This window comes from Suricata suricatta, chromosome 8 (assembly GCF_006229205.1).
Source record: "Suricata suricatta isolate VVHF042 chromosome 8, meerkat_22Aug2017_6uvM2_HiC, whole genome shotgun sequence".
In the NCBI taxonomy this organism is placed as follows: Eukaryota; Metazoa; Chordata; class Mammalia; order Carnivora; family Herpestidae; genus Suricata; species Suricata suricatta.
Window position 1 is genome coordinate 699176 of NC_043707.1, and position 22143 is coordinate 721318.

At 66.3% G+C, this 22143-nt stretch overlaps 1 protein-coding gene across 3 annotated transcripts in view; it reads right to left on the reverse strand.

The window, feature by feature from the left end:
* Positions 1–2776: 2776 nt before the first annotated feature.
* The window catches only part of LMF1 (lipase maturation factor 1), a 67452-nt gene continuing 48085 nt past the window's right edge, over positions 2777–22143 (reverse strand). For all 3 annotated transcript variants that reach the window (XM_029947687.1, XM_029947688.1, XM_029947689.1), the window contains 7 exons: positions 19937–20002; positions 11663–11830; positions 4868–5051; positions 4508–4661; positions 4160–4343; positions 3249–3361; positions 2777–3005 (listed from right to left, as the gene is read on the reverse strand). In XM_029947687.1, coding sequence (XP_029803547.1) covers positions 2831–3005; positions 3249–3361; positions 4160–4343; positions 4508–4661; positions 4868–5051; positions 11663–11830; positions 19937–20002 — 1044 coding nt within the window. In that variant the 3' untranslated portion in view covers positions 2777–2830. The remainder of the gene's footprint in view (positions 3006–3248; positions 3362–4159; positions 4344–4507; positions 4662–4867; positions 5052–11662; positions 11831–19936; positions 20003–22143) is intronic.

Below are 22143 nucleotides of genomic sequence, written 5' to 3' on the forward strand. Positions count from 1 at the left end.
AGGCGTTAGGAAGGGTTTGGGGAGAGTTGGTATTAATTCTCTTTTAAATTCTTGGCAGAATTTAGTAGTGAAGCCATTGGTCCAGTATTTTATTTATTGGGAGGTTTCTGATCACTGACGCAGTCTCTTGTTACAGCACTCCTACAACTTTGTTTCTTCCTGGGTCACTTTCGGTAGTTGGCGTGTTTCTAGGATTTTGTCCATTTTGTCCATGCGATCTGATTTGTGGGCACGCTACTGCGCTTAGCACTCTTAAATTTTTTTTGACTTAAGGTCAGTAGTGATGCTCCCACTTCCTTTTTTCCAATTTTAGTTTTCTGCATCTTTTTTTTCCTCTGTCAAACTAAAGGTTTGTCGATTTCATGGGTTACTTTAGGAGTTTTACAGGTCGATCTGATCTGTCACGTCTGCTTTACTCCGTGGCTTTGGAACCAGCCCCCTGAGGACAGGGGCGTCCTTATGCCACGAGGGTGCAGGGCAGGGAGGCCGGCATGGGGACGGGCCCAGGGAGCAAGGGGTCCGGCGGGCAGGGGGCTGGGGTGCTCCAGAGCGTGCCAGCCGCCCTTCCCAGAGGGTCTCCCTCCCAAGGGACGCCAGTCCTGTCAGAGCTAGAAGTGCGGTCCCGGAGGCCCTGGCCCGTGGCAGGAAGGGAGCGCATGTGTCCGAGTCAGGGACAGGGACACTGGCTGTGAGACTGACGGGGCGGCATGACGGCCGTCACCCCAGGGATGGCAGAGCGCGTGGTGACCAGGTGAGTGCCCGGGACAGTGATGGGTAACTTCCATGCAGGTGGCCTGGGCCCGCCCCTCGAGGTTTAGGAAGCTACACGCTTCTCGAATTTGTCAGTGTGTCTGTCCAAAGAGCCTCCCCCTCCCTCCCAGCCCCGGGGCCGAAGGGCACAGGGCCTTCCCAGCGCGGACGCAGCAGCCCTCGGGGGAGAGGGCCCCGCACCGGGAACCCGATGCCCCCACGGGTCTGTGGTCTGACCGAGGTCGAGAGGAGCACACGCTTGGCCTTAGCACGTCGTTGCTGCGGAGCGAAGACCTCCCGGCAACTGGGAACGCGCCCCCGCCCGCAGCGCCGTGTCGGCCGTGCACACCCGGCCTTGCGCCCCCGGTTCCCCACGGCCCGGCCCCTCCCTCCAGCCTCGGGGGCCCCCGTGGGGTTTCGGGGGGTGAGGGCAGCATGTCTAGTATGACCGAGCCTGCCCCGCGTCCGTCTCCCGCCCCTGCGAGCCGGTTTTCTAGGGCGGAGCCGGCGTGGGTGAAGAAGGCACCCAGACCACCTGGACCAGGGTTCCCGGTGGCTCCTCAGAACTGGACGGCTAATGTCCCCACGTGTCCCTGAGCCCCCAGCCCCTGAAGTTTCTCTTGCGTTGGCCAAGGAACAGCTTCCCCGAGAGGGCAGCGTCCGGCTGAGCAGGCGCGGGGTGTGGGCCTTTCTCCTGTGAGGTGGACAGTTGGGCACTCGGGTGGCCCGGCAAGTCCCCACCAGGAGCGGCTTGGGGTCCAGCAAGGGCAGGGCGAGGCGGTGCTCGAGGGGGGCATGGGAGCTGCCAGAGCAAAGGCCCCGCGGCCCGGCAGGGGGCAGGGCGATGAGAGGAAGGGGGGGCGTGGCGTGACCCCAGGCTTGTGCTCAGTGAGGCGGGTCCATGGAGACCTTCGAGTGGGGGAGGGGCGGGGTCTCAGGAGGCAGGTTGTGGCTTTGAAGGTGGAGGCTGGGGCACCCTGGGCCTATGGGAGGGTGCGGGCTGGGGGAGATGTCATGTGTGTTCCCTGCAGCGGCCCTCTGGGTGAGCGGGTGTGCCCCTATGGCCTAAGCATCCTGTCCTGGGAGACCTGGGGGCTCAGCCGGACGAGGCCCTGAGTGGAGTCCGCAGGCAGGGGTGTGGTGAGCCCAGGGTAGGGGCAGAAGAGCCGCCAGGGGCCTGCTGTGGTTCAGGTGGGGCAGCCGCCCAGGCCCCTGCCCGCTCTGGGCCGCACCCAGCGGCAGAGCCCGGGGACATCCCCTAGGAAGGGCTGCCCGGGCCACGGCGGGCTGGTGGGCAGCCCCGGCGGCTGCTGCGGGCAGACTCGCTGGCTCCAGGCTCCTCGTCTGAAGCCGCGTCTGTCCTGAGACAGACACAGGGAGCCTGTGTCCCCGCGAACAGGAACACGGCCTCTCTGTTGGCACCTGGACCGGCCGGCCCCCCCGGGGCAGGCTGTCGGAGGGGGGGCGCTCCACACAGACCCACACTTGTGCCCCCCTCGGCCGGGCCTCCTGCCTGAAGCACCTCGCTCCCTCCGGGACCCCCCAGGGCGGCAGTGGTGTCTGCTCCCAGCTAACAGCATCGGCGGTAAGGCTGTCGGGCCGCGGCCCAGGACGCCGCGGGAGGAGTGGTAAACGTGGTTTAGGTTGTGCCCGTCGGGCCTTGGAACTGCCGCCACGGGCACTGCCCGGGCCCGGGGGAGGACCAGAGTCGGGGCTGCTCCCTCTCCCAGGCCCCTCCTGTGGAGGGACGACGGGGGAAAGGGGGGGTGCTACGAGCACAGACGGGGTGGCAGCTTCCCTGGGGCCCTGCCGGGCGTGTGTGGGGCCCAGTGCCTGGTGCTGGTGGACACAGTGAGGCCAGGGTGGTACTGGTGACCAGGGAACGGACTGGGGGCGGGCTCTCCGCGGTGACTCCGTCTGTAAGGAGGGGGACGCGCCGGCCCACAGGCTGGAGGCCAGCACGAGTCACCCCGGGACCCCCCCCCCCCGGGAGCGGGCGGCGGGGCCGGGCACACGACACTTCACCTAGGTAGCTGGGCTTTCCTGCTTTATTCCTCTGCGCACAGGCCCGGGGCCGCCTCTACTCCAGCTCAGGCAGCGGCCAGCCCCGGGACCGGAAGTAGCCCTCCAGGTCGCGGAGGCTGACCGGGGGGAAGTAGGGGCCGATCCTCTTGCGGACCCACCACCTGCCTGCCGCGGCGTGCTGGCCCCCCAGGCGGCTGAACTTGTACCGGTAGTGCTCTCCCCGCACCCACCTGCGAGGGAAGAGCCCGTGTCAGCCGGGCGGGGGGCTTCCGGAGGAGGGAGGGTTCCGTGCCGTGCTCCCTGGAGGCCACCGCCCCTGCTGCAGGCGAGTGGTGCCGGGCGGGGGAGGGGGCGGCCTTGTCACTCAGACATGCTTTCAGGGGTTTGGGGCACGGCTGGGGGCGCCCGCATTTGCAGGAGAAGCCCCGCAAGAGCGCTGAGGCCGTGCTGGGTGTGCAGGGAGGGGCTCTTACCTGGGGGGGGCCCTGTCCTCGAAGGGGTTGAAGGCCAGTAGGGCCAGAGCCCCCCTGTCGTTGGCCAGGAGCTTGCCCGCCAGGTGGATGATCCACTCGTTGTGCTCATAGGTCTGGGGGGGAGAAGGGGGTGGGTGCCGGCTGCGGGCACGGAGCCGGGCATGTGGGGAGCCCCCTGGATGGGGCGTCATGGTCAGGCGTGGTCCCCGGAGCCCCCAGCCGGCTGCCCCGTCACTCCCCAAAGTGTGGGGACGGGATTAGCTTCTCCTGGGTGCTGGGCCCACACCCCCACGTTCTCCATCTGGGTTTCTCTTTGGGGGGCCGCTCGCTCCCTGCTGTCCCCCGTGGGACAGGTGTCTGTGGGCCGTTCCTCTCGGGGCCAAGCTCCCGCCATACTACCCCATCCTCCGAGCTGGCCCTGGCCTGCCAGGCCCGGGATCTTATGTGACTGATGGTCTTGCTGAGGCTGTCGTCACAGAGAGGTGGACGGCGACAGCCCCACCAGGTCAGCGGGAGGACGGGGGCCCGCTGGCGCACGCACAGGCCGTGTGCACGTTGGCTGCGCCCGTCTTGCCCTCTCCGGTGGGAGGGCTTGGAGGAGCTGGCGCTGACGCCCTGGTCCCCTGCACCCACAGGGCCTGTGCGAGGGGGTCCGGGCAGCGTGGGGACCCTCACCCATGGGCCCTCTGCCCCCCAGGGGAGGGACCTGGGAGGAAGACCTGGCCCGGGGTGGGGGGGATTCGTCACGTGTGCTGGACGCCGTGCCCAGTGTGGTGCCCCGGGGAGCCGTACCGGAGAGGTGAACATGCCCCCCACCAATGCCCTGACACCAGGGGTCACGTGAGGCAAGGGCTCACCCCCACCAAGGGCGCTGGGGCCTCGGGAACCCGCGGGGGCAGGAGAGGCCTCACCTGGAAGGCCGCGAACCACATGAGCCAGTCTAGGCGGTGGTGGTACGGGGAGATGAGGCACGGCCGCCGCCCCGGGTCCCCTGGCTTGCACTTGAACTCATAGTCCTCCCAGACTGCGTCCGGCGCGCTGGCGTTGGGGCTGGCCGTGCCCTGCAGGATGACCTCTGTGCGCTCCTTGGTGATGCTGTGGGGAGCCCGAGGCAGGGGCTTTGGGCACATGACGGTGGAGGCTGCTGCGCCCCTGATCTGGGGCGCCCACCTCCCCACGACCCTGCCCCCGGCCAAGGCTGCCCCCTGGAGGGTTGGGGGGGGTCTCCATGAGGGACCTGGGGTCGCACGTGTGCGTACCTTCCGAAGGCGCCGTATGTGTTGACGATCCTCAGAGAGTTGAAGGAGGTGTTCATGACCTGCGTGGGGCTCAGCAGGTTGAGGACCACGGGGACACTGAGCCAGGCCACCAGGACGCCTAGTGCCACGTGCACCGCCCGCCGCGCCACGCAGCCTGGTGGGGGCAGAGGGGGGACAGCGGGGTGAGCTCCCCTCCAGGCCCAGCCCCCCCACCAGCGAGGGGCTCCTGTGGGCTCACAGGGGCCAAGGGAGGGACCTGCCCAGAGCCCCTGCCCCCCACGCCGGGACACTCTCTGAGGCTGGTGGTCCCCCGCCCTGGGGAGGAAGGGCTTCTGTCCGCGGCAGGGGGCGTCCACCCACCAAATCTCAGGCTGGGCCGGGCCCCTCGGGGGGCCTCCTCCTGCATCTTCAGGACTTGGTCCTTGAGGCCTCCGGGCCCGGAGGGAAACAGGAACCCCAGAGCGGCGTCGTCGAAGCAGGCGATGCTGGGCACCATGGTCAGCCAGTTCAGGAAGCTCAGGTTCCCGCTGATGACGAGGACCACCTGGAGGGGGCGGGGCCGCCCCTGAGCCCGGGCTGCTCGCCGAGGGCGCGGCAGCCTGACGTGCTGGCGGGGGCGGCCCTTGGAGAAACACTGGGTGCCCACGGTCCGGGCCCCTCTCCCTCAGCAGGGTGTCCCTGCCCGAGCTGGTCTCGGAGGCGGGTTCTCCCCAGGGCTTTGGGGGAACCCAGCCTCTGGGGCTGCCCGATTTCCGACCCACAGAACTGTGTGCTGGTCTCTCTGTGCCGTTTGATGCTGTAGTTGGCATTTGGGGCAATTGCACGAGTACAGGCCTGAGGGAGCCCCGGACCTGTGCCCAAGTCATGCAGGGGGAGGGGACGAGGCTGTGTCAGGGGTGGGGGGCACCTGCACAGCCACCCCGTCCTCTACAGCCAGCGGTCCCCCCAGACACGTCCCGAGTGACCTGGGCGGCCTGGGCATCTGCTGGGATAGGCGTGGCTTTAGTGGGGCCCAGCCTCCTGCAGGGTCTGGGGCGACCCAGGGTCTCCGAAGTCTAGATGTGACTGGGCAGAAACTGCCCCCAGGGTAAGCCGACCTGTGCCCAGGCCTGCTGGGCTCGTCTGTGGACTTAGCGCTAACGGACCGTGGCAGTTTGCCCATAGGGCTCATCCCTAAAAGTGACTTCGCGTCGCGGCTACAAAGTTAGGTCAGAGAGTCCCTGAGCGGATGGAGTGCCGAGAGCCTAGCGTTTTCCCGCACCCCAGCCAGAACTGTGGAAAGATCCTTCTGGCAGCTGCACGTTTTGTAAGTTGTTTCAGTGGCTGCACGTTTTGTAAGTTGTTTCAGTGACTTGAAAATAATCAGGCCTGATTACAACCCTATGAGTGGGCACTGGAGGGGGAGGGGAAGAGGGAGGGGCGGGCAGGCTGCTGGGCCCACACCCCAGCCGCAGACATGGGGCCTCGAATCCAGCGCTCCCAAAACCCGCTCTGGCGCAGCCAGGACCCCGGGCCCCCTCGCCCCTGCCCCTCAGAGCCCGGCAGCTGCCCTGTCTCACTCCTGGATACCAGGGATGGGGCCCAGGGCTGACCCCTCCAGGCCTGACTGGTCCACCCTGCACATGTAGGGACACAGTCTTCCCCGCGCCACCTCTGAGACCCCAGAGAAACCCAGTCCAAAGCCGCTAATCTGAGAGGACCTCCCGGGCAGGGAGTGTTCACGCCCTCCTGCGTGTCAGGAGAATAGAAACACCGGGCGGAAGGCAGGGGTGCGGCTGAGGTCGGAGGGGTGCTCCAGAGGACGCCGTGACAAACCTTGAGGGAAGGGAGGCAGACTGGACGGCACGGGGGGCTTCCCGCAGGACTTTCCAGAAACCCCCTGAAGGGGAAGGAGCCGAAGGAGCCTGGTGCGCCAGAGGGCGAGGGGGCCAGGGCACCCCAGTGGAGCGCGGCACCGGCTCCCAGGATGAATCAGCACTGCGGATCGTGGACCTGTCCAGACGGGAGTGTAAAGCACGAGGCAGCAGAGGTGGGTTGGGAGGGGCTCCCCGCTGCGGAACAGAGGCTGGGGGAGCAGGGTGGTCACACGGCCTCGCGGCAGCAGCTGGCCTCTGGGGGAGGGGCCCCGGGGTCTGGCTCCGCGGCTGAGAACTGTGTGGAGCCAGGCGTGAACACCCAGCTTGAGGAGGGGGACGGAGGGGAGCCCCCGTCCTGTCTGCCTGCCTCCCCCTAGAACCATCTGACCACACGCCCTTCCGCTTCCCGCGAGGCGAGCCCGATGGGGACACGCTCCAGCCGAGGAACGGAGCTGGCGTCCCGCCAGTGGAGAAGTGCGGCCAGCGTCTGGGGCCCGAGGGCGCGGCCGTCCTGCCTTGTCATCGCTCAGCAGCCCCGGTGGCATCTGGGCAACAGGCTTCTCCACGCGGAAGGGCCTGGGGGCGGACATGGTGGCACAGCAGGGTGGCGGCAGAGCCGGTGGTCGCCCAGGCTGCCATGCATCCCCGTGCTGCCTGGGCGCCGGGACGGAACCCCGCGAGCGCAACCTTGACGCTAGGGAGGCTGAGGTGGCAGGCACGTGCCACACAGGTGCCGCAGGGACGGCCTGGGTGCCTCGGGTCAGCCACCGTTGAGGCACGGGACGCGGGTGGGGACCCAGCAGAGACCTCGGCGAGGTGCAGGCCTTAGGCGGGCCGACCCGGCCTTGTAGGGAAGGGCATGTCCGACTGCCCGGCAGGAACAGACGGACTTGCGAGCAGCTGAGCCGCTGCCCAGGAGCAACCTCGACCCTGACCCTGACTCCCAGGGCCCGTGGCGGCCGGCGCCCAGTCACCTCTGCGAACACGCTGCCACAGCCGGGGCGGAGCAGGGACAGAATCACGCACGCGAGAGGACCGGGTAGAGTGAGGGCTGCACGAGAAAGCTCGGTCCCAGGCCAGAGACGCACGAAAACCACTAACGGAACCAAGTGCACCTGGAGCGACTCAAAGGTCACACGAGCAATGGAGAATGTACCACAAAGACTTCGGACAAACGGACACGCTAAAAGTCTGCCAAACCTCGGGAACAGAGCAGTGGTCGCTTGCTGAACAAAGTGCAGCCCCCAGGGGCACGGGTCTGTCACACATGCACACGGTCCCAGCAAGGGAGGGTGGCAGTAGCAGTATCAGGAAACCCCGTTTGACGAGAAGGCCAGGCGTACAGATGACAGGAGCCCAGCAGACGGAGAGGCAGCGCCACGACAGAAGCGGGAGGCAGGGTCAGAGTCGTGGGGGCCACGACCCCCCGGCGGTGGCGTGGAGCTCAGAGCCCTGAGGTGCAGACACGCACGCTTCGGGTTCGCCCCTCGTCCCTCCTCCATCCAGCTGGATGGTTTCTTTTAATAAGAAAAAGGGAATTTGGCATTGAGTGCATGGCCCCAGTGTGCTGAGGCGAGACCAGTGCTGCAGCCTGTCCCAGCGGACAGTGATGGATCAGACGGTGCGTCTTGCCTGTAGGGACCTTGCGGGCTGCGGGGGTCCACACCTGGGGGCGGCGGCCCCGCGTGCTGCCCCGGTGACCAGCTGCCCTGCGTGAGGCAGCAGAGCCCGAGGGAAGGGCTGGGCGCTCTGCTCCCGGTCTCACGGGAGGGGACTCCCTGTGGCCAGGGGCCTCAGGCACTTACCCGGGACCCCAACTCTGGGCCCGTGGCTCAGGGCCTGGGGGAGGCAGCGCTCTGTGCCTGCGTCCCCGGTGATGGCCCTCCGTGTGACGTTTTCCTGATTCTGCCTAAAGTCCTCGAGAGCGGAAGGAGCAGGACGCGGAGAAGACTCTGGTCTGGGATGTACGACCAGGAGCCACTTGCTGGGCACAGCCCTGCTCCCACGCTAGGAGGGCTGTCCCCTGCCAGGGTCTCTCCCTGAGGCCTGAGGGGGCGGGGGGGGGGGGTCTGTGACCAGGCAGTTCCTTTCCTGCCACGTCTCACGTGCGCCTCTCCCAAGTAGACGGTGGACCGGTGGCCTTGCGGAACTCTCCAGAACAGCTGTGTAAACTGAGCGTAGGAGGAGGTGAGCATGCTCACATCCTCAGCCCTTCCCTAAGGAATGACCGGAAACAAACAACCAGAGACGCCCCTTGGTGTCTCGGGGGCAGAAACAGGAGTGTGGCCCTCGTCAGGACGACGCGTAAACCCGTGGGAGTGCCCGCACTGCACTGCCACCCGGGGTGACCGGCGCACAAGCTCCTGCCACGAGACTGGGGCCCGTGCGGCCTGGGAGGGGCTGGACATGTGACAGCTGGTGACGGTCCTCGCTCTGGAGAGCCGGGGCCTGGCCCCCATGGGGGCGTCAGACCAGGCCTCAGAGCAGAGCCACCGTGCTAGGGTCCTGCTGCCTTGTCTCGGCCATGGCGTGGCCCTAGAGGGGATGACACTGGGGGCCTGCCTGGACTAGAGGCTCCCAGGACCTTTGGGGCAGCCAGCACCCAGACCAGCCAGAACTGCAGGCAGGGAGGTCCAGCTCTGGCCCCCCTGCCCTGTGTGCCGGGGTCACCAGTGCCGGCCGTTCCCCGTCCCGGCAGCGGAACAGGGTCACGGCCAGCCACACGGCCTGGGAGCCGACTTTGCGATCTTCCCCTGCAGTGGAGACGCGGTGCCCCAGGCCAGGAGGCAGAGCTGCTGCTCGGCTGGGTCCCAGTGTGCTGGGAACAGACAAGGGGCACCTTGAGGGCCCTGGTCCCGAGGGCAAGTAAAGCCTCTCAAATCCCACTTGCAGGGAGCGGACCCTTTCCATGGTCCTAGCGGAGCAGATGTCCTTCCCTTACTCCTTCAAGGAACAGGACAGCCGGGCTCCGGGTGCCTGGAGAGAAAGCAGCCAGGGGAACCGGTCTCGAGGGCCAGGCAGGTTTACAGCCTGGAAACGCAGCCAAGGCGGCGGCTGATTGAAGCCCCACAGCGCTGAGTGGCCCTTGGGCACCACGGCGGCCGTGAGGCCGAGCAGGCTGTGCTGGGCCTGGGCCTCTGAGTTTCCCTGGAATCGGCTGGGGGGAGGGGCCAGGGGAGGGGCCAGCCCTGGGCGGCGCCCACACTGGTAGCCGCTCTCACGGAGGCTCTAGCCTCTGCCCGAGGCGGCCTCCTGCTGACTTGGGGCTGTGGGGCCACGGGGCTCAAGTGGGGGGGGGGATAGGCATGATGCACACGCCCCTGCCGGCCTGGGGGCGTCCCTCATGAGGGTGCAGGGCAGGGGTCACGGGCCCCACCATGCTCCACCCTCGGGCCGAGGCCGGCTGGTTTCTGAAGAAACCGGTGCATCCCAACACTTGACGGTCACGCAGCCATGAGGAGTCAGTTTCGGAGCCACCACGAGGCGGCCACGTTGGGGAGCGTACCCCCAGATCACCCCAACCACGTGATCTTCTGGGGAAGGCGCGGCCTGGAGACAGCAGCCGGTCGGTGGCTGCCTGGGGTCCGGTGGGAAGGAGGGGCAGGTCTGGGGGCAGAGAGGGCTGGCAGGACAGTGGGGGACCCCGTGGCGTGAGGATGGTGCAGGTCCTCGTCCGTCCGGCCAAGCCCAGAGGAAGCCCAGCCCTGAACGATGCTGATGGAGACGCGGGGCTTCAGCCAAGGACAAAACCTTGACGTCAACTCACTAGTTGTTACCGCGGTGTCACATGAATGCAACAAGGCCACGGACAAGGGGACCCTCTGCACTATTTTTCTGTAAGTCCAAAACCGTTCTAAAAAAGTGTGTGAATTAAAAAGCAGAACCGCTGAAGCACGGAGGGGCTGGAGGGAGCCGGTGGCCGCAAGACAGGGAGGAAATTCAGACTCCACTCCGTGAACAGAGCACGCGCTCGCCCGCGGGGAGCCGCGTGTGTCAGTCGGGGAAAGAACGACGGAAAGACGAAAGTAGCATAAAAAGGAATCAAAGGAAACCCAGCGACGTGAGAAAAAGTCCAAACCCCGGGAGACGCGTGCACTTGTGACTCGGAATGAAGCCTCTGCCCTGACAAGTGGCCCAGGTGCAGGAGCGCCTCCAGGAGCAGTGGAAACCAGGGCTGTCGCCGCTGCCCTGTGGCCGCCTGCCCTCGCCGGGCCGCCACTGGGACAGACCCCTTCACTGCTGGCCGCGCAGGTGCACACTGGCACCGGCAGGTCGCTCCCGCGGTGTGTGCACGGGCGCGTGTGGCCGGGTTTAGCCGAGGACGTGACGCCGGCTCAGCGCCAGCGGTGTCCCTGCGCCTCCCGCGGCCACAGCTGAAGGGGAGGAGCGGGAGCTCCCAGCGGCCACAGGAAAAACCATTTGCTAGACTTCAGCATCCCCTCGTGACCCCAAAAACCCAGAACGGAACCGGCCGGAGCGCATCCTGCCTCGAGGGGGGAGTGAGCAGAGGGCCCGGTGTCAGGACCTCCGCGCAGGGGCCATGGGGACACGGCCCGAGCCCGAACGCCGGCGGCCGGGGAAACTCCCGCTTTCGGTGTCGACGCCAGCGAGGCGGGCAGGAAAACGCGCCCGGTGCGTGTGTAAAGCTGCTCGGAGGTCCCACGCCCGCTGCAGGGCCCGCGAGGCAGGGCCGCGAAGGGGGCGGCTCTCCCGTGGGACCCACCCATCCTTCCTGCCCCCAGCTCCTTCCACCGGGGCTGTTCTGGCGGGGGGGGGGGGGAGGGCGTGGCCTACGTGAGGTCCCGCCCACCCGCCGTAGAGGAGCCTGGGGACACCCCAGGGTAAGCCAGGTAGCACGTGGTAACCAAGGGGGCGAAGCGCGGAGCACCCCCCTCCCCCGGATCGCTCTCACGCGGCGCGCACACGTCGCTGGGCCTGCGGTTTCTGTGCCTCCCAGAGGATAATAGACAATAGATATGACAGGACTTTGAGGTGCCACAGTGTTTTTCCTGGGGGTCAGGAGGCACATGCCTGTGTCTGGGGAAAGGAGGGCCTGGGTGGGCACCCACCACCCTCACGCGGAGGAGGCGGGTAGAGCCCCGCCCACTGCGGAGCGCCCTGGGGCCGAGGGTTGAGAAGTCAAACCCCAGCCTTTTCCTCGGAGACTTGACGCACCGGCGGGGACCCGAGAGCCCCGCACGGAGGGCTTCCCAGAGGCACGTCCTGGGCCACGTGCCTCGTTTCCCCGGCAGAGCCGTGACTCGGGGACAGTACGGGGGACCATCGGCCGTGGGCTCACCTGAAACAGGATCTGCAAGGCCCCGTGGAGGATGCACAGCCGCCGTCCGAGGAAGACGAAGAAGGGCACCACGAGCTCCAGGAAGTGGTTGCTGAGTGTCTCGAAGCGGTGGGCCCACCACGGGGACTGGTGCAGGAAGTAGGCCGCGGGGTTGGGCACCGGCTGCGTCTGGGGAACAGGAGGCCGTCAGCAAGCTGGGAGCTCCGCCCACAGGGGACCCCTGCCAACGCGGTGCCCGTCAGCCGACCCAGAAGCACAAGGGGATTTTAGGGGAGCATCCAGCCGTGGAGGGCGCAGGGGAGGCCAGTCCTGTGGCTCGTGGGCTGGGCGTGGGGGAGACGATGGAAGGAAGGACCTCTGCCTGGTCTCCTGTAACTTCTGACCCTGACCCTTCGGGGCCCTGAGGCCCCTGCTGACCTAGGAGCTCAGGTCTGTCCCAGGCAGAGGGACGGGCACCGGGAGAGCCCACGTTTGAGGCCGGTGCTCACACGCAGATTTCTGCTCAGAGGCTGCTGGGGGCTGGGGTTCCAGCCCTGTGTGTGGTCCCGGGAATACGTGTGAGCAGGGGAAGGGTGTGCACGTCCCACGAGGCCTGCGTGTTGACTCAGCCGTGGCGCTGGCCGCCCTAGGGCCCAGCTCACAGGCCCCGCACCTCCCACCGGCCACTAGAAGGCTGTGTGTGCTCCTCAGGTTCGGACACCAGCTGGAGCCTTTGGTGCAGCCCAGCAGGTGTGGGAGAGCCCGGCCCGGGCGAGTGGCCTGGCTCCTTCCCTCACTGCCGTGGGGGGGCACCCTCCGTGCTCCAACATTCTCTCTACTAGGGACGTGCGTGCCTGCACACCCCGTATGTCAAGGACGGCACCGTCAGAGGGGGATGCCGGGGCCAAAGGGACAGACTGAGGAGCAGTTGGGCCGGTAGAGTTCCGGCCTGAACCTCACAGATGCCTCGGACACTGAAGGACTGAGTCGTCTCGGGCGGCTTAGGCGGCAGAAGGAGGTGCCCACCTCTGGCCGCTGCCGGAGCCCTGCGCCCATCTGCTCTCCAGCCCCACGGTGCCCTGGCGTGCCACCAGTGTGGCACGGACACCAAGTGACGGTCCCGCTGTCTGCCGTGAGTGGGCAGGGGTGGGGACTGCTGGTCAAAGGACGCCGGCCACGTGCTCCTGGACACATGGGGTGGCGGGATCACACAAGAGGCCGAGGGAGGAAGTTGCGAATGCGGCAGCTTGGCTGCCTGGCTGGGGAGGGGCCGCCGTCCTATCTGGGAACATTTCACTTGCTAACTTTTCATTGGACACAATTTCTGACTCAGAAAAGTCGGGGGAATAGGAAAGAAAATCTCTGAATGTCACACTTCCTCGCCTCCGTGCTCGACCCCTCAGGACCTGACAGGCCGACTCGGGTGCCTCCCGCTGCCCCACAGGATGTGTCTAATGCAAGGTGACCGAGCCCCTACAGCTCCCTAGACCCTCAGGTGAACTTTAGGACACAGACAAGCTCACATGCAGGGTGTCCCGCATGGCGGGTGTGGGGGGCACGTGCTTTGGGCAGGAGGCCCAAAGAGGTGACAGGCGTTTCCCAGGGGGCCCGAGGTGACCATGCACCTTCGTGTGGCGGTTTCCACTTGGACCTCTTGGCTCAGGAGGTCGGCCGGGCCCGAGGCTTGGAGTTACCCACCTCCTCCTACAACCTGCCATCCTTCGCTGGTTCTTGCCAAAATCCGTGGTTCTGGGGGCCTCAGAGCAGTGACTTCTGGGTCCGCCGGCGTTCCGCTGCAAGGACACACCCTCCGGCCCAGCTCCGTGCCGCACGGGCAGGTGGCTTCGGGTTCTCTGCCGTCGCCTATTTTGATGTGTCAGAGACGCTCCTCACTTTCTGGCCCCGTGCCGGTGTGGCCCTTGGTTCAGATGTGTCCCCTCTGATGGGAGCCCCGCCTTGGCATCTGTGTCACCGTCTCTGGGCCCTTCAGTGGGCAGAACGGGAAAACCGGAGTGTGGCTCCGTGGCAGCTCCCCTGCGCCGGGCCTCTCCCCGGCGGCCCCCGGCAAGTGCTGTGTCCCCCCGGCCGCCCAGCCTCGGGCTTCGTTTGCTCTCTCCAGGTCCCCCAGCACCCAGCCTGGGGGTGTGGCCAACTCAGTGGGCCGGACAGGCGGTGGCAGCGGTGTGGGTGGGGCTCTCTGGGCCCTTGAGTGAGTGCGAGTGTCCCCCGGATGTGCCTCCCGCTCACGGTCACCTGGTGTTGACTGCCCACGGCGTCCCCTGGACAGTCAGCCCCACGTCCCTTGTCCTTCGGAGTGGGCCGTCCAGCACCAAGGAAGTCTCTTCTGCTGGGCCCTTTCTGACAAGCCTTTTGGGGTGGACGTCTGTCGTGGCTGCCTCACTCACGGCCTCTGTCTGGTGACAGGACACAGGCATGGGGGGAATAGGCAAGAACACGGGGAGAGAACATGTTTCTCCTTGGCTTTCAAAGGGGTCACTCCTTTGGAAGTCACTGCACCAGTGGGTCACACCTGCCACTCTGGAGGTGTGAGGCCTCCTGGATCCTGCAGGGGCCCTGCTGACAGCTCTCCGCCTGCTGGGACCCCTGCTCCTGGGGAGACGGGGGAGGGAGGCCGAGCTCCTCATGGAGTCCGCAGGGAGGTGCTGGGCATCCAGTCCGTTCCCGCAACACAAGGCCAGGAGTGAGCCCAAGGCGCGGGCCGTGGCTGCTGAAGTCTTTTCCGGCAGAAAGACACGGTCTGGGTTGGGGGCGAGGCTGGACGGCCACCCTCCATCCTCCCAGGTTTGTCACTGCTGCCACAAGGCAGGCTCATCTTGTCCCCGGCAGGCGGGGCCTGAGGCGCCCCCCCCCCCCAGTTGGGGGCTTGACGCTGACATTCTGCATTTCTTGAACTTCGAGCACGCCTGTGTTTGGGGCGGATTTCTGGGAACTGCATCCCTGGGATGAGGGGGGCTTCCCAGGGTTTTGTGGGTGATTTGGTGTTCCTCCGCAGGGGTCAGGTGAGATGCGTCCTTTCAGGGGGCCGAGCACAGGGGGCCTCTCCAGACGCTGCCTCTGGGCTGGGCCTGTGGCCGCGGGAGCCTAGACAGACGGAGGCAGAGCACCTTCTGGGGCTAAGGGACCACGCTGGGGTTTTGAGAAGGATATGACCCAAATCCGTAACGAGCACAGGACAGCTGCTGCACATTCCTGTTGGAGTCCCTGTGACCTTCCTTCCTTAGCTCACGCACACGAAGCAGGGATGAAGGAGAAGCGGCCACCGCGGCTCAGCAGGGGGGACGCGGCCCCAGGTCTGCAGGCGTGAGCCCCACAGTGGGCCCTGTGGCCTGCACCCGGCTTCCCTGCCACACAGAAATGAGAACAAGTACTGTGACAGGCGTCTGTCACCTCCCGCGACAAGTCCGTGGAAGGATGGCTCAGTCTCCCAAGGCCCCGGGCTGACGCTCCTCACGTGGGTTGGCTCCCGGCTGGGGGCGGCTGTGTCTGGGCCTCGGGGCTGGGAGGGTCCGAGGCCCCCTTCTCCTGCAGCGCTGAGAAACTTTTGTTTGCACTGATGCTGAGAAAAACCGCTGTCATAAAATCTGGTTCTAACCCTGGGAAGGGTGGGAACGTCGCGCCCCATAAAGCAGGGGCAGGAGCACGTGCGGTGCTCGTGGCCGCATGTCCGGAGCCGGCAGGGCCCATGGGCCATTTTACAGCTGGGGCCTCAAAACAGTTACTGAAAAAATGTTTCTAACGTTTATCTATTTTTGAGAGAGAAACAGAGCACAAGCAGGGGAGGGGCAGAGAGAGAGAGGGAGACAGAATCCGAAGCAGGTTCCAGGCTCTAAGCCGTCAGCACAGACCCCGACGCAGGGCTCGAACCCACGAACCGCAAGATTGCGACCTGAGCTGGAATCGAATGCCTGACTGAGCCTCCCAGGCGACCCTAAAAAGTCACCTTTAAAAAGGAAAAACAAGGACAACAGGAAGGGCAATGACAGCGGATCCAGAATCTGGGCCGAGTCCCGCTCCCCCGTCGGTCACAGCGCTCTCCCCCGAGGGCCCCGGTGACGGGGTGAGGACGGAAGGGGCTTTTTCAGCCATCTCCCCAGTTTACGGACCATAAGTCACATGTTTGAGGGGCTAATGGGACACGGCGCATGCGCAGTTCTTGTCTGAAGAACAGCCGCACATATTCCGGGTCAGCAGAAAACTCTGGGCCGCAGCCTCACCGCCTGCTGCGCTGCTCGTGGAGGTGAGGGGTCCACCCTGCAGTTCTCGGGGCACAGGCGTTTCCCCTGGGGCACACGGGGGCATCTGCCTGCGGGCCTGGTGGCAGGAGGGGACGCCGCTCCCCCGTCAGGAGAGGGTCTCGGCGTGGAACTGGGAGGCGTGCTCCCCCACGGCCAGCGCTCGCCCCCCGCGGGCCCCGATGCCGGGCTGAAGGCTCCGTCCCTGGTGAGGTCACGGCGGACACGGTGCCCATCGAGTGCTCATGTCGGGAGCTCGGCCACCCTAAGGCCACCTGCCCTTCCCGCCCCGATGACGGGCAGCGGAGAAGGAAGAAAAGCGAGCTGCGCACACGGGACCGGGACCGGCCTGGCGGCTCGCGGGACAGGAGCCCCAGCGGCGGCTGTGCCCCCCCCCAGCGGGGGGCGGAGCGAGGCGGGAGCCACGTCTCTCAGGGACTGAAACAAACCTGTCAAAATGTCTTTCAAGAGCCCGCGGCAGCAAACCCGCCGGGGGGCGTGAGGGGCGGCCCTCGGGTGCCGGCACAGCAGACGGCAACCGGCGGGGGGCACGGGGGGGGGGGGCGCGGACACGCACGTGAGGCCGCCTCTCCAGTCTCCCAGACGATCCCTGACGGCTGACTTGACCGAACAACGGTAATGACGTGGCTCCTGGAACAGGACGGGTGCGGCAGCAGCAGGAGGCTGGGGGGGAGTGAGCGTGTCACCGTCCGGGTCCTCGCTGTGACGCACGACAGACTCACGGTGAGCCCTCCGATCACCGTGGAAACAAAACAGTTACAATAAGCCAAGAAAAGAGCCGGAAAGCAGTTGTAAACTATGCAAGAAACCCGGAAGCGGCGGAAGGAGACCCGAGAGGACGGGAAGAGCGGCGGGGCCGACGGCACGCAGCAGCCACCACGAGGCCGCACGCCAGCGGGAGGCGGTCCGAGCAGGTGCCGCGGCACGGCCCCAGGACGCGCACGCGGGGAGCAGTCACCGCCTAGAAGGTGCGGGCCACGCACGGCCGCGGCCACAGCAGCAGTGAACACGTGGCGGCCTCGGGTCCCCGGTCGCGGTTTCAGTTCGGCGCCTCTCTCGATCCTTGACGGGACACGCAGACCGGACACGGGGACGCGGAGGACAGAGCCCCTGCCATCCGGCGGGACCAAGCGAGCGCTCCGCCAGCGTGGGGCAGACACTCCTGCTTTAGGCTCGTACAGAACGTTCACGAAGACTGTACTCCGGGCCACAAAACAAGTACGAGTACAGTTGCAGAGATTCAAATCCCGTAACGTGGGATCTCTGACGGTAACAGACCAGGACTCAGTAACAGAGGGACACCCACCCCATCCCCACCTGTGCGGGAACCCGGTTCCACCCGCTGACGGGCTCTCACGAGGCCACACTCCGCTGTGTGCTGATCTGATGGGCACCTCGGGGGCGTCACCGGCTACAGCTGAGAAAATGGGGTCCAGCCTCGAGGCCCACACAGGTCGGAAGCAGCCGAGGGCACGCAGCGCGGGTCTGTCCGAGAGCCGTGACCGGACCTGGGTTGGGTCTGGGGTCGGCACCCTGGTGTCCTGTGTGCCAGCGGCAGTGACCTTTGCTGGCCCTGAGGCTGCACCCCTGCCTCTCACGGACTTGGTCTGGCAGGGCCTGCCTTTCGGGTGACCCTAGGGTGCGGGCCACCCCACAGGTGCCCAGCCAGGACGGGTTCCCCGCCTGCCTCCAGCACCCACACGACACGTTCCTTCCCTGCGAAATCAGGGGAGCTGCCGGGGCACAAAGCAGACGCGCCTCGCTTGGCTCCCGCCCGCGGGAGGCGCTCAGCCTGCGTCACGTGAACGTGTGCAGCTTCCACAGCAGCATTGACCTCGGGTCCGACTCCTTCCAGAGACACGGACCCCGTGTCTAAGGGTGGGTGGCGACCCCCGTCCAATTACAGTGTCAACAGCTGGTGACCCATGTCCCCAGGTCACATTTAAAGGTAGGACCCACCAGCCCGAGACATAAGTCCCCTATGCAGGGCCGGTCTGTGATTTAGGAAGAAGCTTCCACTCTGCCCGGAGGGGGCGCTGACCAAGCAGCCCAGCCGTGCCCTCAGCTGCACCCGAGGCCCGTGGGCACGGCCAGCAAGGGTGTGGGCCGTGCAGAATACCGGTCACCGCTCGGGGGCCTGTCCGTGCTTTGGGCTGCATGATGGCAGGGGAGGGGTGCGGCTCCGCCGGCAGGAAGTCCGCCGACACCCCTGCCGGCCCCCAGCTCACTGCCGGGGCTTGGGGGCTAGGGGCTCAACCCCATGTGGATAGCATCCTAGGCTCTTGTCTGGGCTGGAAGCCCCTCCCTCCCACTTACCTGTGTGCCTGCCCCCCCATACCCCTACCCCATTCCATGGATGTCCCAAAGGGTCCCTCCTGTGAGTCTTCAGCCAGCGCTCTCTCATCCCACTGCCACCTGCCATGGACTGGGGGTCCAGGTCACTGAGGACAGGCCGTGTGGCCCCGGTCCTTGCCCCAGGCACACAGGTAACCTCGCAGGACCCCGCAGGCGGTTCACAGCACGCAGGGTCTCAGCTCCCTGCTCCAGCCTTGATTCCACAGTGTGTGGGAACAAGATGAGACCCTTCTCTGTCCCTCCAAGGGACCTGGCCCGGGGGCCACAGGCTCCTGCTCTGTGACGGCAGCACTGTGCACCCAGGGCCGCCCCTCACCTCCACCCCAGATTCCAGGCCGGTCACTGAGCCAAAACTTGGCCTGTCCCATAAGACTGACTCCAAGGGGCCTTGACCTCATGCCGGCATCATGGCCGGCAGGCCCTGTCCTCAAGATGCGGGTCCCAGGCCCACGGTCCGCCCAAACCCCGTGCAGGGCTGTGGCGAGGCAGGACCTCTGACTTCAGCCCTTCTGAGCTGGACACTCAAGCTGTGACACCTTGCCGGCCCGCTGTCTGGGCTCACCCGGTCCCTCCCTGCTGGCCGCGCTGCTGCTGACCTAAAGCCGGGAGCCCTGGGTTCTGCCTCCACCTGGCTAAGACCTGCAGGGCGGTGACAGCAGTTGGTGGCGTGGGGACTCTGGCGTGTGCCACCTCTTCCTGCTGCTGCTCCTCCCTCTGTACACACCGGACAGTTGAGGGGGCACGGCCTGATGGCAGCTGGGTGACTGCTGGGGGACCTGGCTCAGCCTAGGGGCCCACACCGCTTTCTCCTGTAGAGCCAGGAAGTTCATGGTCTGGTACTTGGTAGGAAGACAGCTCCAGGACCAAGGGACGGGCTTGTGGGCCCCTGGGCAGGAGGAAAGGGGGGGGTCTGCGCGCCCCCAGGACAGTCTGATCCCCCACGAAACACGACACGCGTGGGGATGGCCCTGCCCCGGGCTGCCTGACGGATGACGTGAACCAGAACACGCCCAGGACGGAGTCGGCATCTACTCAGCACATCAGGACTAAAAACCCGCGGGAGGTGTAAGGCCGCACATGCGCTGGTGCAGAGAGCAGGGCACGGTGGCCGCCCCGTCCCGGAGCCGCACGCGGGGCGGGGGGGCCCGCCGGGGAGGCCTGACCGGGGCTGCTCCCGCTGTGTCAACGAGGGGGCACCTGGTAGGCCTTCGCTGCACACAGACCAGATGCCAAGTTCCTTCATTCACAAGACAACACGGTCCCTGACCCCCACCCCCCCAGTGTGAGCCTCAGGACGAACAGGAACTTCCAGAGGGGCTTGGACCCGGGCGGGGTTCCAGGCAGGAGTGGGGGTCTAGGGGCAGGAGCCTCGGAAACGAGGAGACAGCGGGGCCTCTGCCTGCCCCCACATCCGTCTGCCGTGGCTGGGGGGCAGGGGGCCAGCCCAGCTGCCCAGAGAGGGTGCCCGGGTAGGACCATGGGCAGCGGAAGGGACCGCTGGGCCCGCGGCCGCCAGCCCCCACCCCAGCACGTGGGGCACTGGAAGCCACCTGCTGACCTGCCTGTGCCCTCCCCCACCTCTCCCGAGAAGGCAAGCAGGAAGGGGCGGCCCTGCGAGCTGAGCCGTGGCCACGGTGCAGGACGCGGTCCCCTGCGCGGGGCTCACCTCGTAGTGGAAGTCCATGCAAGTGAGGTCCCGCCAGCACTGGTCTCCCCGGATCTTGATGAGGCCCTGCCGAGGCAAGACGGAGGAGGACATGAGCCCCAGCGGGGCGGCCCAGAGGAAGCTTCCAGGGAGGGGGCTCATCCCGCACCCGAGACATGGACCGGAGGCGACGGCAGTGAGGCTGCAGGACAGGCATGCTTGGGGCTTTTCTGTGATTAAGATGAGCGCGATCCGGGCAGAAAATACGAGCTTCCAGGGCGCCTGGGGGCTCGGTCGGTTCAGCGTCCGACTTCGGCTCAGGTCATGATCTCGTGGTTCACGAGTTCAAGCCCCGCATCGGGCTCTGTGCTGACAGCTCAGAGCCTGCAGCCTGTTTGGATTCTGTGTCTCCTCCCCCCACCCCCCCCCCGCCCCCGGCTCATTCTCTGTCTCTTTATGTCTCTCAATAATAAATAAATGTTAAAAGAATTTTAAATAATAAAGAAAATATGAGTTTCCTGTTACAAAGGCAGTTCCTTCTGTGCTTTCCTGAAGACTCAGCTTTTCTTTAAGATTTTTTAAGTAATCTCTACACGCAGCACGGGGCCTTGAACTCCAGCCCGAGATGGAGAGTCCCTGGCTCCTCCAATGTGAGCCGGCCAGGGGCCCCGAGAACTCGGCTCTGAGCTTCACTGCGGAGCGCAGTTGTGAGGCTTTGAAAGTGACAGGCTGGCAAAGCCACGACCGTCGACCTACAAACAGAGGAGCAGGCGGTGGCATTGGTGGCATCTCCACCGGCACCACGGTCAGCGGGCCCGGAGCTCCGGTGGGCCGGCAAGAGCCTCGCGTCCACGTGGCACACAGGAAACCCCGGTGCCCAGGGAGTGGCTCAGCTGCAGGGCACGCAAGGGACAGGCTGTGCAGGAAGGGCCCCAAGCGGCCCAGGGCCCTGGGGACACCGTGCGGTGCCCACGGCACGCCACCCGTCTGCGGCCTCGGGGGGCACAGCCGGCTTGTCTGCGGGTCAGATGCCTGCACCCCCCTCCCCTCTCCCTGTTTTCTCTTGGGAACTTGCGGCTCCCGCAGCCCCTTCCTGAGAGGCGGGCTGTCGCTGCCGGCACCGGAGACTCCGCTGCAACTTGTCTCTTATGTAATCACCCAGTTAGGAGGTGAGAAGCTGCACCGACAGAGAACAGGCGTGGGCTGCAGCTCAGCTGTCTCCGGCGATGGTTTTTCCAGCTGCGACCGCTCTGGGCCAAGTCCTGCCAGCTTCTCCCCACCCCCCGGCCAGCACACTGGACTCCAGAGGCTCAGCCTGGCACAGAAGAGGCTGGGTCTGGCCGGAGGGGGCAGGCACACGGCAGGTGCAGGGAAGCGGGCAGCCCTGGAGAGGCGGGGACGAGCCGTAGGAGGAACAAGGAGCAGAAACGCCACAGCCATGCAAGGGGACCGGGGCTGGCCGGTCTGGAGCCGCGCAGACCAGGAAAGGCTGTCAGGGACGCCCAGGGGCCCCTTGGCCAGGCGGTCAGTCAGGTCTGGGTGGGGATGGAGTCGGTCAGAGAGGGACACGAGATCGGTGACAAGGGGCTGAGGCCGGGGGGACCATCCGGAGGGACGGCACTGCCGACTGTGGCTCTGGGAGCCTCGGCTCTTCTTGCCGACGCCATGCGACTGTGGCCCTTCCGTAACCCACAGAGCCACCTCCCGGCAACATCGAGGGGTGTGTGTGGCCTCCTAAGTGGGGTGGCGGCCGCGCCAGCTGACACAGAAAGTTGCTCTTCGTGCAGGGGAAGGACCTTTGTGCGGAGCGCTCTGAGCTGGGGACAGGTCTGGAGCGGGGAGCCGCAGGACGGGCGGGGAGCAGCCGGGACTCCGGTGGGAGGGCGGCAAGGACCGGGCGGCAGCCGAAGCGGGGGAGGGGGGGTGAGAAGCGACAGGGGCGTCCCGGCGACGCGGTGGCTGTGCCGAGTGAGCACCACTCCTGCCGTGCACACGGGCTCGGTTCACAGACGGCCGCCTCGCACGCCTGTCCCCAAGGGCGCTCCGCTGTCCTGAGCCCTGACCCCCTGGCTGCTCTGACGGGTCGCGCACACCCGGCAATCAGCGGCACGGCCTGCCCACTGGGAGCTGAGGTCTAGGCACCCGGGTGGTGCTCTTTGAAGACTGGAGGCCCGTCTCTCTGGAAACTAAGTCTGCGTAGGTCACAACAACGCCAGACACGCCCCCCG